The following is a 12,160-nucleotide window of genomic DNA, read 5'->3' on the forward strand; positions in this document are numbered from 1 at the left end:
CCAGAGGTGTACGCATCTTGCCACCAGCCTTGCGGTTGGTAGAGGAGCCAAATTTAGCCTTAGCTTAAGAGAGTACAATTGTATCACCCAAAGTTTTATCATCCACCTCTTAACCTCATGTACTTAAATTCCTGCTCCACTCTTACCTTTCACGCAGGCAGATTTCTTCTAGCCATCAGATAAGGTGCTTGCGTGTGACCTGAGCTGATGTTTTTGGTGGTTTGAGTTTGCCCAGGAGTGGCTGCTTCCCCAGGTTCCTCACGTACCAAGGGACACAAGCAGGTCATATTGGGTGAAACCAGTTGGCTTCTCTTACTGCTCCATGAGGCAGAAAGACATGAAGGAGGGATCAGCCTGTGCTCTGATGTATCAGGCACAGTAAGGTCCCTAGTGCTCCAGATAGGCTTTGAGCAGCAAGCCCAGCCAGCTGTAAATTAATGCATCAAGACCTGGTCTTCACAGCATCACCCTTGTGCCAGCAGACAGCTGCTAGCTGCATGTTGGCATGAGCACATGCGCACTTGGCTGCCTGGATCGGTGCAGCTTGTCCTCATAGTAAAGGGCCGTGCTGTCAAAAGTGACACTGCTGCATGACCGGGGCTGACACAACTCCCAGGTGACATGCCACATGTGTGAATGCATTGAGCAGGTTGAGGGGTCCTGGCTGTCCCCCTCCGAATGACAGGAACATACAGCCATGTTCTCACAGCTCCCCCTGCTCTGCACCATCATCTCTTTCTGTGGTGCTTTTTAAAATTCATGCTTCTTTCACAAGCCGGCATTCTTCTCTGTGCCAGTTTTCAGTTTCTGCTCTCATGCTATCAGAAGCCAAGCAGCGAGTTGTTTCTGGACGTTGCCTTTTCAGTTTATAGATAGTGTCTTCTGCATTTTTAGAGGCCCAAAGAGCACCACCACAGTTTACCAAGCATGGCCCTGTTGTTACCCTGTTTTGGTGCACCCTTGGCAGCATCCCAGTAAACAGGGGCCCTGGAAGCAGAGGAAGTTGAAGACTTCTGTTGAACACAGGTTGCAAGATAAGACCTGCCTGAGCTTTTCTTAGCAGCTTTAACTGTCATCATTCTTACGCACTGAGGGGACGGAGGTGGCTTGTAAACACACAGCAAGGGGAAGAGCGGTGTTTCCAAAATACACTGGAGATTTATAAAGGGACTCTCGGTTCCAGGGAGCTCTTGACAGCAGGCTCCAAGCTGTGACCAGAGCTGTCAGCCAGTGGGACAGCTTGTCCCAGACAGGACTGGACATCCACAAATGAAGGACACCTGCACACACATTGTGTGTGAGGAATACAGCCAGTGTGGGACCTGTGCTCCTCAGGAAGGTACTCAGGGTTTTGCAGTGGGCTCTGAACTGGGTTTGGATACCTGTGAAGAAGTACGCTTGGAGGGCACATTTGACTGGTGATTTGCTGGCTGAGGCTACTTCAGAGAGGCTTCTATAGATGGATTTCATCATGTTGCAGATCTTATTTGGAGCTCAGATTATCGCTGGCCGGAGCTCTGGGCTGGAGACCAGAATCCATTTCCTAGGATTCTTGCTATGTTGGGAGACCTTGGGGAAGTTGCTTTTCCCTACTCTGTCTCGGCCTTCCCAGGGGACAAACTACTCACTGCTTTCATTAAGTGCTTTAATAGGACTGGCGCTGTGGGGTGATGGCAGATGCTGTGATCACTGCTTAAGCCTGCTGCAGGGAACACATCTGGGTGGGCTGACAACAGCTATAGCAATCACTGCTCTGACATGCCTGGCTGGGAAATGTGACCATTTCACCCTTCGCATTGTATTAGTGTAACCTTTAGCATGTGGTTTCCTGCTGGTAGGGCTAGCAGAGGCAGAGAGCCTGCCTTAGCGAAGCCGGGCTTGGAACTAGCGGCTGTAGTTCTGGTGTGGAAACCCAGCGTGGAGGAGCATTTTTTGCCAGAAGACTCCCAGAGAGCAGGCACGTGGCCAGCAAGTTCTCAGTGCTTTAGGATGAGCAACATCGCCAACCTGCAAACGCAGATTTTTTCTTTTATCTGATTCCTGGGCTGCCCCAGGTGATCGCAAGTGCACTGAGAAATGGCGTGCCCCCATCGTGAAGCAGCACCCCCATGCATTGCCCAGAGGCTGCCCTTAGCAGGGAGCTGTATAAGGGGGAAACATGTCCTGCCACCATGCTTTCTGCCTGCACCTCCAGTCACCCTTTATGCTGTGCTTTTGGACTCATCTGTGGTGGCCTGGCAGGACATTGTAACCAGTTAAATCTGCCCCGGTGAAGGCACCTGGGATGCCCAGATCTCACCATGCCAAAGAAATTCACCCAGCCTGTGCCAAGGGGTTACCTCCTGCTTCAAATATGTGAATCTGCTGGCTGTATCTGCTTTGCATACAAGGTGGATGTTTGTCTACAGGAGGTCTTCTGTTCTGCAGCAGGGCCTCACAACTGCCCTGGCAGTGGTACGACCACTGGCATCTCTGATGTCCTCTGCTTTCCTGGGCATGGTGGCAGGGAGTCTTTTGCACATCACCACGTGCAGAACCAGCACTGGTGGTGAGAGAGCAGAGAACGGGCTCCTTAGCATAACCCACTGCACTGCCCCTGCTGGCATCTCCCGTCACGTGGGAGGACGCTTAGCCAAGATAGCTGCTGATCTCCTCTGTCTTTCCCCTTTCTTTGCAGTCCTGGACACATAACATCCAGCGGGAGAAGGAGTTCCTGCGGAAGCTGGTGAAAGCCCGAGTCATCACTGACCTAACCAGTGGGATTTGAGTGGCTGCAGCCACTGCCTCAAAGGGAGGAGAGGAAGACACACGCTGCAGCTCTGGGAGCAGGCACTGGCAGCCCTCTGCAAGAATCCCACCTCACTGGAGACACGCAGAGATGCCCAGGTGCTCTGGGACGGCCCTCTCGCATTGCCAGGCTGCACAAGGGTTGCATCTGCTGCCTCCAGTCCTAGAGCTGGCAGGAGGTGGGCATGGGACTGAGTGGGCAGTTCCTGAACTCTGCATAGCAGACGGCTCTTCTGTGTCTAGAATTAAATGGGAAAGACTCAGGAGAGAGAAGAGAGGTTTGTGAACAAAACAATTTGTGCCAAATGGGAGGTGGTGCTGCCCTGACGCAGCAATGCCTGAATGTACAAAGTATTATTTTTTAAAAGAAACTCTGCTGGAATCATACTAGAAATACCAAGGTGCAAAGCGAAGTCTGCTTGTGCACAGCCCTGCGAAAAGCTCGGCCTCTCCACGCTCCATCTACATTGTCAGTGGCCTCAGGCCTTTCCCCAGGAAAACAAATCCGTCCAAAACTTCAGTGTTGTTGGTGCTGCTATAATTTAAAGGGAGAATGGCTTTCCCTCATTCTCCACTCGGAGCTTCTGGTTGGGGATGAGCATGGGTTTGTTTTTCTGCACTTTTCCTTGCTTCCTGCATAGAGGCAGCAGCAGCAACCACTTATTTGGCTGCATTTTCCATAGCCATTGCTCTGCCCTGACTCTGTCCTGACCCTAACATGGAGCAGGGAGCCAGTGGCTTTCTCTGCCTGCAGCAGACCCTCTCTGCCTTCCGGCTTGTCACTGCGTGGAGGAGCCTGCCTCGTTGTGCTCAAGGCTTTCAGGCCTTTTGATTTGTGCCTGCTGTGCAGGACCCTTGTGGAGTCCATGCAGGTTGGTGTCACCATTTCTCGACAGCATCTCGCTTTATTTTTGTGTGGGAGAGGAGTAATCTTTTTTTTTTGGAAGGAGGTCAGATCTAGCTTGGAGATCTGAAGCTTTACAGTGTTTGAGAGCAGGCAGCCGAAGACATGTTTGTTTCACATTTCCGACTCCATCGTGTTCGCTATTTAAGTGACTCGTGACCTCAGTGATGATGGAGCGTGCTGGCAGGGGTTGAGGGCCTGCTGGCATCTGCTTGGCCCCTGCTCACTTCATTTCCAAGCTCCTCCCGTGCTGCTCTAGCACTGCTGCTCCTCCTGCTCTCAGGAGCGTTTCCCTTCCTTTGCTGTCTTGATCCCGAGATGCAGTATTTGCACATTTGATTTGTATACCTACTTCAGAGGAGCTGGAATAAACTGAGCAACGCGGCCGAGTGTGAGGATGGTGGGGTGGCCTTATCTGTCCGGAGAGTGTGGGCAGGACGGGGACTGCCAGGGGAATGGTTACAGGTGGAAATGCACTCCCGCTCTCATCTAGCCTGGGAGGGGCTAGACTGCACCCGCAGAGGGGCAGCACAGACTCCGTGCCCCAAGCCGAGTTCCTGTGTGTTGAGGCACGGCGTGCAGCCAGGCCCTGGTGGGGTCAGTGGAAGAGGTCTCCAGGAGGGATGTTAGTGGGGCTCATGGTTGTGGCGCTGTATCTGAGGTTCTCCAGAGGATTGCAGTCTGCCTTGCTCTGAGCTGGGGGGAGAACTTAGCCCTCACATAGATAAATGGGGGAAGGATGCTCAGAGCTGGGCTCCCCTGGGTTCCCCCAGGCCATCTGTGCCCCCGCTGTCTTGCAGTGGGTCGTGGCTTCTGGGCTGAGACCCCATAGGGGATGCGTAGGATGGGACAAGCAATGCTCCCTGTCTGGTAGTCTGGGCATAGCTCAAAGATCCTGCCTCTTCCAGGCCCCAGAAGACAAAGAGATGCTGGGAGGTTTGCCTTTGCCCTTGCCCCCCATCCCAACCCTGCCCCAGGGGCTCTGTCTGTCTGTCTAAGCCAGGCAGTCCCTGCTCCCCCCCGGGACTTGCCTGCTCTGGCAGTTCCTCCCCCGGGATGCTCTGTGGGCTTTCCTGCACGCTGGGCCGGTGCCATGACCTGCACTCGTTTGAATATTCTCCCCCAATTTTTTTTCCTGCTCGAGGGACTGGCTTTCCATGGATCTTGCCAGGTGATGCTCCCTCTGCGGTCCCTGCGTGCCGAGGCCCTGCCAAGGTGGCAGGGGGAGCCTGGGCTGGAGGTTGTTGCCAAGGGCAGGGTGGGCACTGTTCTCCGTCTTGGCGCTTGAATTGGGCTTTTAACCAGCCACTGCAGGAGCCCTGGGGTGGTGATGGGGGTGATGGGCAGTGTCCACACGCCGTGTTGAGCTGAGACACCAGAGAACCGGACAGCCACTGCAGGGAGGAGGAGGAGGGCGAGGAAGAGCCTTCGGTGTCAGTGCTGGGCCCCTCTCCACCCCTCGGAGGAGCAGAGATGTGGTGCTGGTCAGGAGGGGAATCTGTGATTGCCCTCCTGCTCGTTGTCACAGATGGTGCAGCACAGAGCGACCAACCGTCTCTTGGGCAGCCACCTCTGTGGCCATCCCAGCTGAGCACCTAGACTGGGGACCTGGGCTAGACTGGGACCTTTTGTCCCAGGATCTTGTGGGCCTGGGATTAGCTGCAGGGGATGCATCCCCCCACGGAGGCTTGCAGTGGCATTACATTTAATTTTGTCCCTTTTATTCAACGCTACAACGTTGTGGGGCACCTTTATCCTCTGCCTCACGCCCCTGCTCTGCCTTCACTGCCATTGCAGCTCCCACCACACTCGGGGCCGGGTCCCGGTGGGAAACTCTCCCTGTGGACCAGGGAGGTGACTCCAGTGGGGGTCTCTAGGCAGAAGCACCCGGGCTGTTTAGATAAGTCCGTGGCCTAGGGTGACTGTGGTGGGTCAGGACCCCATCTGCAGGCAGAAGGTGAGAGGATGGGGAGTGCACGTCGCTCCCCGCTGCTCGCTGTCCCCATGTGCCTTCAGCTGAGGGCTCTCGGTGGGGCCAGTGGTGGGGCCTGATGGGGCAAGTGCCCCTGAGGAGCAGCCGCGGCCAGGCCCTGGGGGTGCTGCTGGCGCATGCCCTGGCCCTGCTGGTTCTCCCTCCCCTATGTCTCCTTCCCTGCGTGCACCTGCAGCCCCGCCAGCCGGAGCGGTGCGCACGGGTCAGGGCAGGGTCAGTGGGACGGATGTGAGGCTTGGCCTCTCCCTGCCGTGACTCACCTTTTCATCTCAGGAGGGAGAGCCCAGGGGAATTCTCCACGGCCTAAATATAGAGCGGGGTTGCCTGATGCCTCTGACGCGCTGCTACGCAGAAGGGCCGTTTGGGTGGCAGAGAACCTGCCTGGAGAGCGGCTGGGGAGGTCGGGGTGGGCAGAGCCCTGCGCTGAGGGGGAGCCAGGCATGGGGCGCTGCTGCGGGCTCTTGCTCCTGCCTGGGTGGAGAGCAGGTCTGGGGGTGCTCTGGCCCCCAGGGATGCCGGCATGTGCCGGCCTGGGTGAGAGGGGCTGCAGGGGAGCTGCCACAGCGCTGGCTGCAGCATGAGTGGTGCCACCAGGCTGCTGAAGTGCTTGGGGCATGCAGCCCTCCCCAGTGCCGCTGCCCCAGCATCGGGGTCCCCCACCAGCTCGCCCCAGGACAGGTCTGGCTGTGCTGTGGCCTAAAGCTTACATGTGCCAAATGGAGGCAGCAGGGAAGGCCCCGCCGCTGCCCTGCATCCCCCAGCCCAGCACTCCTCGCTCCAACGTCCCTCTGCCCAGCACGTCTTGGTCTGGCACCTCTGGGCTTCCAGGGACTCCTTTCTCCTGGGGGAGAGCAGCAGGGAAGGCAGGAGGCCCTGCCCCGTCGTGCTGCTGTGCCCCTCCACGCGGGCACTGGTGGGAGAAGGGGAAGGTGCCATGCCAGGGCTGGCTGGCTGTCCGTCTGTGCGTATCTACCTGGTGGTGTTGGAAGCTCTTCTGCAGCCAGCGGGCAGCCCGGGCACAGGCAGCGCCTGGGACAGGCAAGGGCTTCCAGGCTGCCGGGCAGGGAGGCGCGTGGCACGCGGCACCCGCTGGATCCCCCGGCCCCAGCACGGCGCAGTCAGTTGGCGCGCATGTCACGCGAGCAATACAAAGTGTTCCCGACACTTCCTTCAGCGTGGGCAACCCAGGCACCTGCCCGGCTCCTCTGGGCACTGGGTCCCTCCACAGCCTCCCGTCTCGCACAGGGACTTGCTTCGAAGGCCAGTGAGCTCGCCGGTACTGTATGAAGCTGAGATGCAAGAACTCGATGAGTTTTTTTTTTTTAATTAGTTTTAGTTTCTGCATTTTTTTTAATTTCCCCTCTAGGCAGGGAGGGCAGGAGTCTCGTGGGCTCCTCCAGGCTGGCTTATGTCACATCAGTTCAGTCATATCACAGAAGCAATAAAGCTATCAAACAAGCTCGGCTGGTCTCTTTCTTCTGCTGCCTTTGGCCTTTCTGAGGGGAGGCAGAGGGATTCCCCTGCCTGGGCTATCCCAGCCGGATTTAACTCTTGACTCCTCCAAGGAGTAGCCCGAGGGCACCTGCTGGGAGACCACAGCCGGCCGATCCCACAGGCCCTGGCACCGGGCATGAAGGAGGGCTGTGGTCCTTCTCGCCGGCAACCCGAGGGGCTGCCATTCCTGAGCCCATGGGATCCCTGCCCAGCGGCTGCCACACATCCAGCACCACGTTCCCGGCACCCGCTGCAAGCCGCCGGCAAGGCACCCGGGACCCGTTCTCCCGCATCCGCCGACACGGCGCTCCGGGGGGAACAGAGCCAGCAAGGCCGGGCACCAGGTTACCCACCCCGATCCACGTGGCACAAGCACCAAAGTCCAGCTTAGCCCGACGCTGGGGCACAGGTGGAGGAGAGGAAACCTGGGTGGTTGCCTGCCTTGGTGGGGATGGGCTGCCCGCGGCTCTGCCTCCCTCTGGGGCCTCTCTCGGGGAATCCCTGGCAGCAGGGTTGCCTCCAGCCCCCAGGGCCACGGCAGCAATCAGGACTCGGTGCGGCACTGCTGAAGGCAGGCATCCGGCCAAGCGACCTTCTCACCACAGCATCCAGCAAAGAAACGGTTTCGGAAGCTGTGGGCTGAGGCTGCGACTGACTCCGACACCTGCCAGGTCCCAGAGGAAGGAGCGTAACCCCTGCTGCAAACCCCGGCGGCATTGTGGGGCTTCCAGGACTAGCCGGAGGACACTCCCACCGCTCAGGGGAATGTGGTGACCGCTCCCAGGTGGGTGACACGTTTGCCAGACCCGACTGGTCCCAAACACAAGGGGTGGCTTCCTGCCAGCGCTGGGGGAACACCACAGAAGCAATCGCCTCCCCGGTGTGCGACTGCAAGCTACAAATCCCTTCCAAAAATGAGCTGCTGGAGCTGGGCCAGGGAGGGATCTGCTGGAGCTGCTCAAATCCCTCCTTTCTGCACTCCTCTCTTCCGGGCCCTTAAAGAGCAGAGCCACCGGCATGAATGGCCTGGGCCAGCCCCAGATGTGGCCCATACCCCATCCTGGCCCTCGGGAGGGCTGTACAGGGGGAGAGAGCAGAGCCCGGGATCAGGGCATGGCCAGGACGGCCCGTGGGAAGTTCAAGTTAGCAGACACAAAGACAAGTCACTGGGTTTACAGGTGTCCCCCAAGGAGCGATGTAGCCACTGAGACATGCATGATGCATCTGGTTCATGTCCTCACAGCTCTCGCCTCATGCATGTTCCTATCAAAACCAACTATGGCCTTGCAGAGGCATGGTGAGGGTTGTGCTTCGCTCAGTCCCGTGCTCCCAGACCTGCTGTGCTGGGTGTGTCCCCATGTCCCTTTGTTGGCCCAGAACAAGCCCTGTAGGGCCCCAGGGCCCACTGTGATGCCTGTCCCTGGAAGGTGTCCCCCTTGTGGGAGGCTGGAGGGGGATGATGTGGTCCCCATATGTCTGGGGTAGCAGCCACAATCAGGGTGCCCCAAATAGAGGGGCAGAGGCACAGCCGCCCCCTGAGCAGGCTGGCAGGACTGGGGAAGCTAGGGCCAGCCCCAGCCCAGGGGGTGCAGAGGGGACCCTCCGGGCAGCCCGTGCTCCCCAGGGGAGGCTGCTGGCTGCAACAGGGCTCCTGGCTCAGTCAGTGTCCCCAGGGCCAGGCTGTTCTTGGGGCTGTGCTCAGCCAGGACAGCAGGCTAGGGTCCCTGCCAGCACATCTGCCTGCCCTGGGGCATGCAGGACGCCCTGCTGGGAGATGCAGCTCCCACCTACAGCACTGGCCCCCCTTTGCCCCTCGTCCCCTGCGCAGCAGCTGGCTCTCCCCTGCTGCCACCTGCATTGCGTGTGCAAGCATCTCCCTGCTGCACAGCTCCCTGCTCTGCTGTGGGGATGCAAGGACCGGCCGGCCCCACAGGGGAGGTGGCAGGGGACCGGGCGCCCCACATGTGGTGAGCCAGCACCTTCGGCTGTGTCCCCCAGCACCATCTCAGCCCCGAGGGCTGGCTGCCAGGGGACGCAGCCCTCCCCGCTGTTAGCAGCCCCACCTGGCCACCTTCCCCGCATGGACATGGCTGTGGCCGGTCCCAGCCCCATGGGGACAGCCAGACAGCCTGGGGCGGGACATGCCGGCCCTATGGAGACTACGGAGCAGGCAGCCACGTTGCCTGAGTCTGCAGCCTTGTGAAGGGAAGGACCCCGTCCCCTGCCCTCGGCTCCTTCCCCATCCCAGGGACACTCCCGCGCCCTCGAACCTCCGCGGCCACCCTTGCGCCATCCCTGCTAACGGCGGTGGGGATGGCTTAGCTGGAGCCGCCGGTGTCAGCACATTCCCCGGCAGGTGATGCTGCAGGAGGGCCGCAGGAGCTGTCATCCCCGCGCTGGATAATCCGGCGAGATGAGATGAGATGAGACGAGACGGACGGCTCCGCCGGCAGCTCGCACACGCCAGCCAGCCCTCCCGTCCGCGGGGGCTCGGGCCGCCACACGGCAGGGAAGCAGTTAACACGGCATGGGGCCTGGGACAGACCCCACGGGCGTCCCCAGCCCGGCGTGCAGCCGCAGCGCAGCCGGCGAGCAAGCTGCTGGCCCCGCTCCAGAGGGGGAGTTATATAAACCCAAGGATATTGTGCTGACACGGTTAAGCCTTGCCTGGGCAGATGACACGGCACGCAGCATCCCGGGGCGCGCAGCCCGCCGGGCGGCCTCCAGCCCCCAGAGCAGGCAGGGCCCAGGGGGCCGGCAAGCCATGAGGGCCGGCCCCGGGGGGCTTGCCCAGCCTGGGCTCTGCCCCGGCGGCTGACTCTGGCCGGGGGGAGCACGTGTGAAGCGGGACTGAGCGGAGGCGGCTCTGGGATTTGGCACGTTTGCAAGGAGCACTCGAGAGCCCCGGGATGGACGTGGAGGGCCCTGGGCAGTGACGTAAGGACTCGCACGGGCTCGGCTCCACTCGCCAGCCAGCCCCCATGTCCCCGGGGCCCGCGACGGCCCCGGCGGAGGCAGGCAGGGAGGCGGCAGAGGTAAGGAGCCCTGCGACGGGCGGACCAGGCTGCAGGACACCCGTGGGCCGTGGCTGCGGGGCGCGGGCGGGCTGGGAGGCAGGGCAGGGAGGTCGGACTCCTCCTCCAGCGAGGCTGGACGTGAACGCAAGGCACACCGGTGGCCCGAGGTGGCTCAGACGCCCCAGTATGCCGGCCAGTCCTGCGGGGCCCAGGCGCTGTAGGGACGGTCCCAGCCCTGCGCCCCATCCTCACGGGTCCCACCACCCACCCAGCCTCCCCATGGGGCCCAGCTGCCCCACTCTGTGCAGGGAGTCTCTCTCTTCGTGGGGCTGTGACCCCCCACGCCGTGCGGGGGGGGTAGGGTTCTGCCTCCCCCCCCCCCCCTTCAGGGAGGGCTGAATTCAGCTCCCGGGGCTCCTGGCAGGGGGGTGTCCGTGTGTTCCTCCCGCCCGGTGTTGTGGCCGGGGGGTTGGAGCAGGGATCCTGCTCTGCTGGAGCAGGGCTGGCGGCCACAGCCGTCGGGGCACCCGGCCATGTGTCCCGAGCCCCGCAGCGGGGCGTCCATCCGTCGGGGCGCGAGTCCGTCGGGCTGTCCCTCCGCCTACCCCGGGCATCTGTCCGCGCGGGGCCGGCCGCAGGGAGGCGGCGGGGCCGGGCAGGGCCGGGACCGGTGCCGGGGCCGGTGCCGGGGTCGGTGGCGGTGCTGGGTGGGTCGGGGCGCGGGTCCCGGTCCCGGTGCAGCTCCCGGGGTGAGCTCCGGTCCGGCGCAGGGTCGCGGGGTGCCGGTCCCGGCGCCGGTCACGGTGCGGTCCCGGAGTCGGTGCCGTCCTGGTCCCGGGGTGGGTCCGGCTGCCAGGGCGGCTCGGGGTCGGGTCCCGGTGCCGGTGCCGTCCTGGTCCCGGCGCGGATCCGGATGCCGGGGCGGCTCGAGTTCGGGTCCCGGTGCTGGTCCCGGTGCGGGTGGGGTTCGGGTGTCGGTGCCGGAGCCGAGGCGGGCCGGGGTGGGGTCCCGGTGCTGGTGCCGGTGCCCGCCCCGCCGGTCAGGTGACGGCGGCTGGAATTTGACACCGGCGGCGGCGGGAGCGGGATGGAGCCGCCGCTGCCCCGCACTGCGCGCCCGCCGGCGCCGGCACCGGCACGAGCACCCGGCACCCGGCACCGCACCACGAGGGGCACCGGCACGGGGACGTGGCACCACACCCCGGCCCGCACCCGCCCCGGCACCGGCACCGGGTCCGGGAGCGGGAGCCGGTGCCGGCGGGGCAGCGGCGGCCCCCGCCCGCGCCCCGCCCCGGCGCGGCGGCGGAGGGCGGCGGGGGCCGGCGGGGAGCGGAGGCGATGCGGGGCCGCGGCGGCCCGGGGGACGGTCCCCACCGCGGGTACGGTGAGTGCGGGCCGCGCCGGGGCGGCGGGCGGCGGCGCCCGGCGAGGCTGCGGCGGGGGCTGCGGCCGGGGGGCTCCGGGTTTCCCCGCCGCAGCCCCGGGGGGGAGGCGGGCGGGCCGGGGCGCGAGGCCGCGGGCTCGGGGGCCCGGGGCGGGCGCAGGGGCAGGGGTCTCACCGCCTCTCGCTTTGGCTCCCTCCTCGCCCCGGTGCTGCCCTTCGCGGGCTCCTCACCGCGTCTCTTCCCGGCCCCCGGGCTGGGCTGGGAGCGGGGCTGGTCCCCGCTCGCAGGCGGTGGCTGCCCGCAGGCGCCCGGCTCCCCGCCGCTCCGAGGCCGGGCACGGGGCCGGTGCGAGCCGCCGGGAGCGGGGAGCAGGGGCTGGCACAGCCCGGGCCCCTCCGGATCAGCCGGGCTTCGCTTTCTCTTGGCTGGAGCCGAGTTTGGTCTTGCCGTATGCGTCCCACGTGTCTGACTGCAGCCTGCCCCCCGGCTTTGCGCGGTCGGTGCCAGCTCCGCATCACACGCAGGGCTGATTTGTAGCCTCCCTCAGTCCTGCGACGAGCAAAGCGGTGGGATGCCAGCC

General features: G+C 62.7%; 2 protein-coding genes across 11 annotated transcripts in view; both read left to right on the forward strand.

Annotated features, from left to right (window-relative positions):
* ST3GAL3 (ST3 beta-galactoside alpha-2,3-sialyltransferase 3) overlaps nucleotides 1-7,143 on the forward strand; it is a 196,927-nt gene extending 189,784 nt beyond the window's left edge. For all 9 annotated transcript variants that reach the window (XM_064516100.1, XM_064516098.1, XM_064516097.1 and 6 more), the window contains one exon: nucleotides 2,678-7,143. In XM_064516100.1, coding sequence (XP_064372170.1) covers nucleotides 2,678-2,767 — 90 coding nt within the window. In that variant the 3' untranslated portion in view covers nucleotides 2,768-7,143. The remainder of the gene's footprint in view (nucleotides 1-2,677) is intronic.
* Nucleotides 7,144-10,094: 2,951 nt separating this feature from the next.
* IPO13 (importin 13) overlaps nucleotides 10,095-12,160 on the forward strand; it is a 49,312-nt gene continuing 47,246 nt past the window's right edge. Inside the window, exon 1 of one of the 2 annotated variants that reach the window (XM_026096742.2) lies at nucleotides 10,095-10,213. Coding sequence is in view for 1 of the 2 variants with exons in the window: in XM_064516092.1 (XP_064372162.1) it covers nucleotides 11,534-11,579 (46 nt within the window). In the remaining variant the exon portion in view is untranslated. Of the gene's footprint in view, nucleotides 10,214-11,518; nucleotides 11,580-12,160 lie in introns of those variants that run through there. The other variant, XM_064516092.1, reaches the window with a different exon arrangement.

This window comes from Dromaius novaehollandiae, chromosome 8, assembly GCF_036370855.1.
Source record: "Dromaius novaehollandiae isolate bDroNov1 chromosome 8, bDroNov1.hap1, whole genome shotgun sequence".
Taxonomy (NCBI): domain Eukaryota; kingdom Metazoa; phylum Chordata; class Aves; order Casuariiformes; family Dromaiidae; genus Dromaius; species Dromaius novaehollandiae.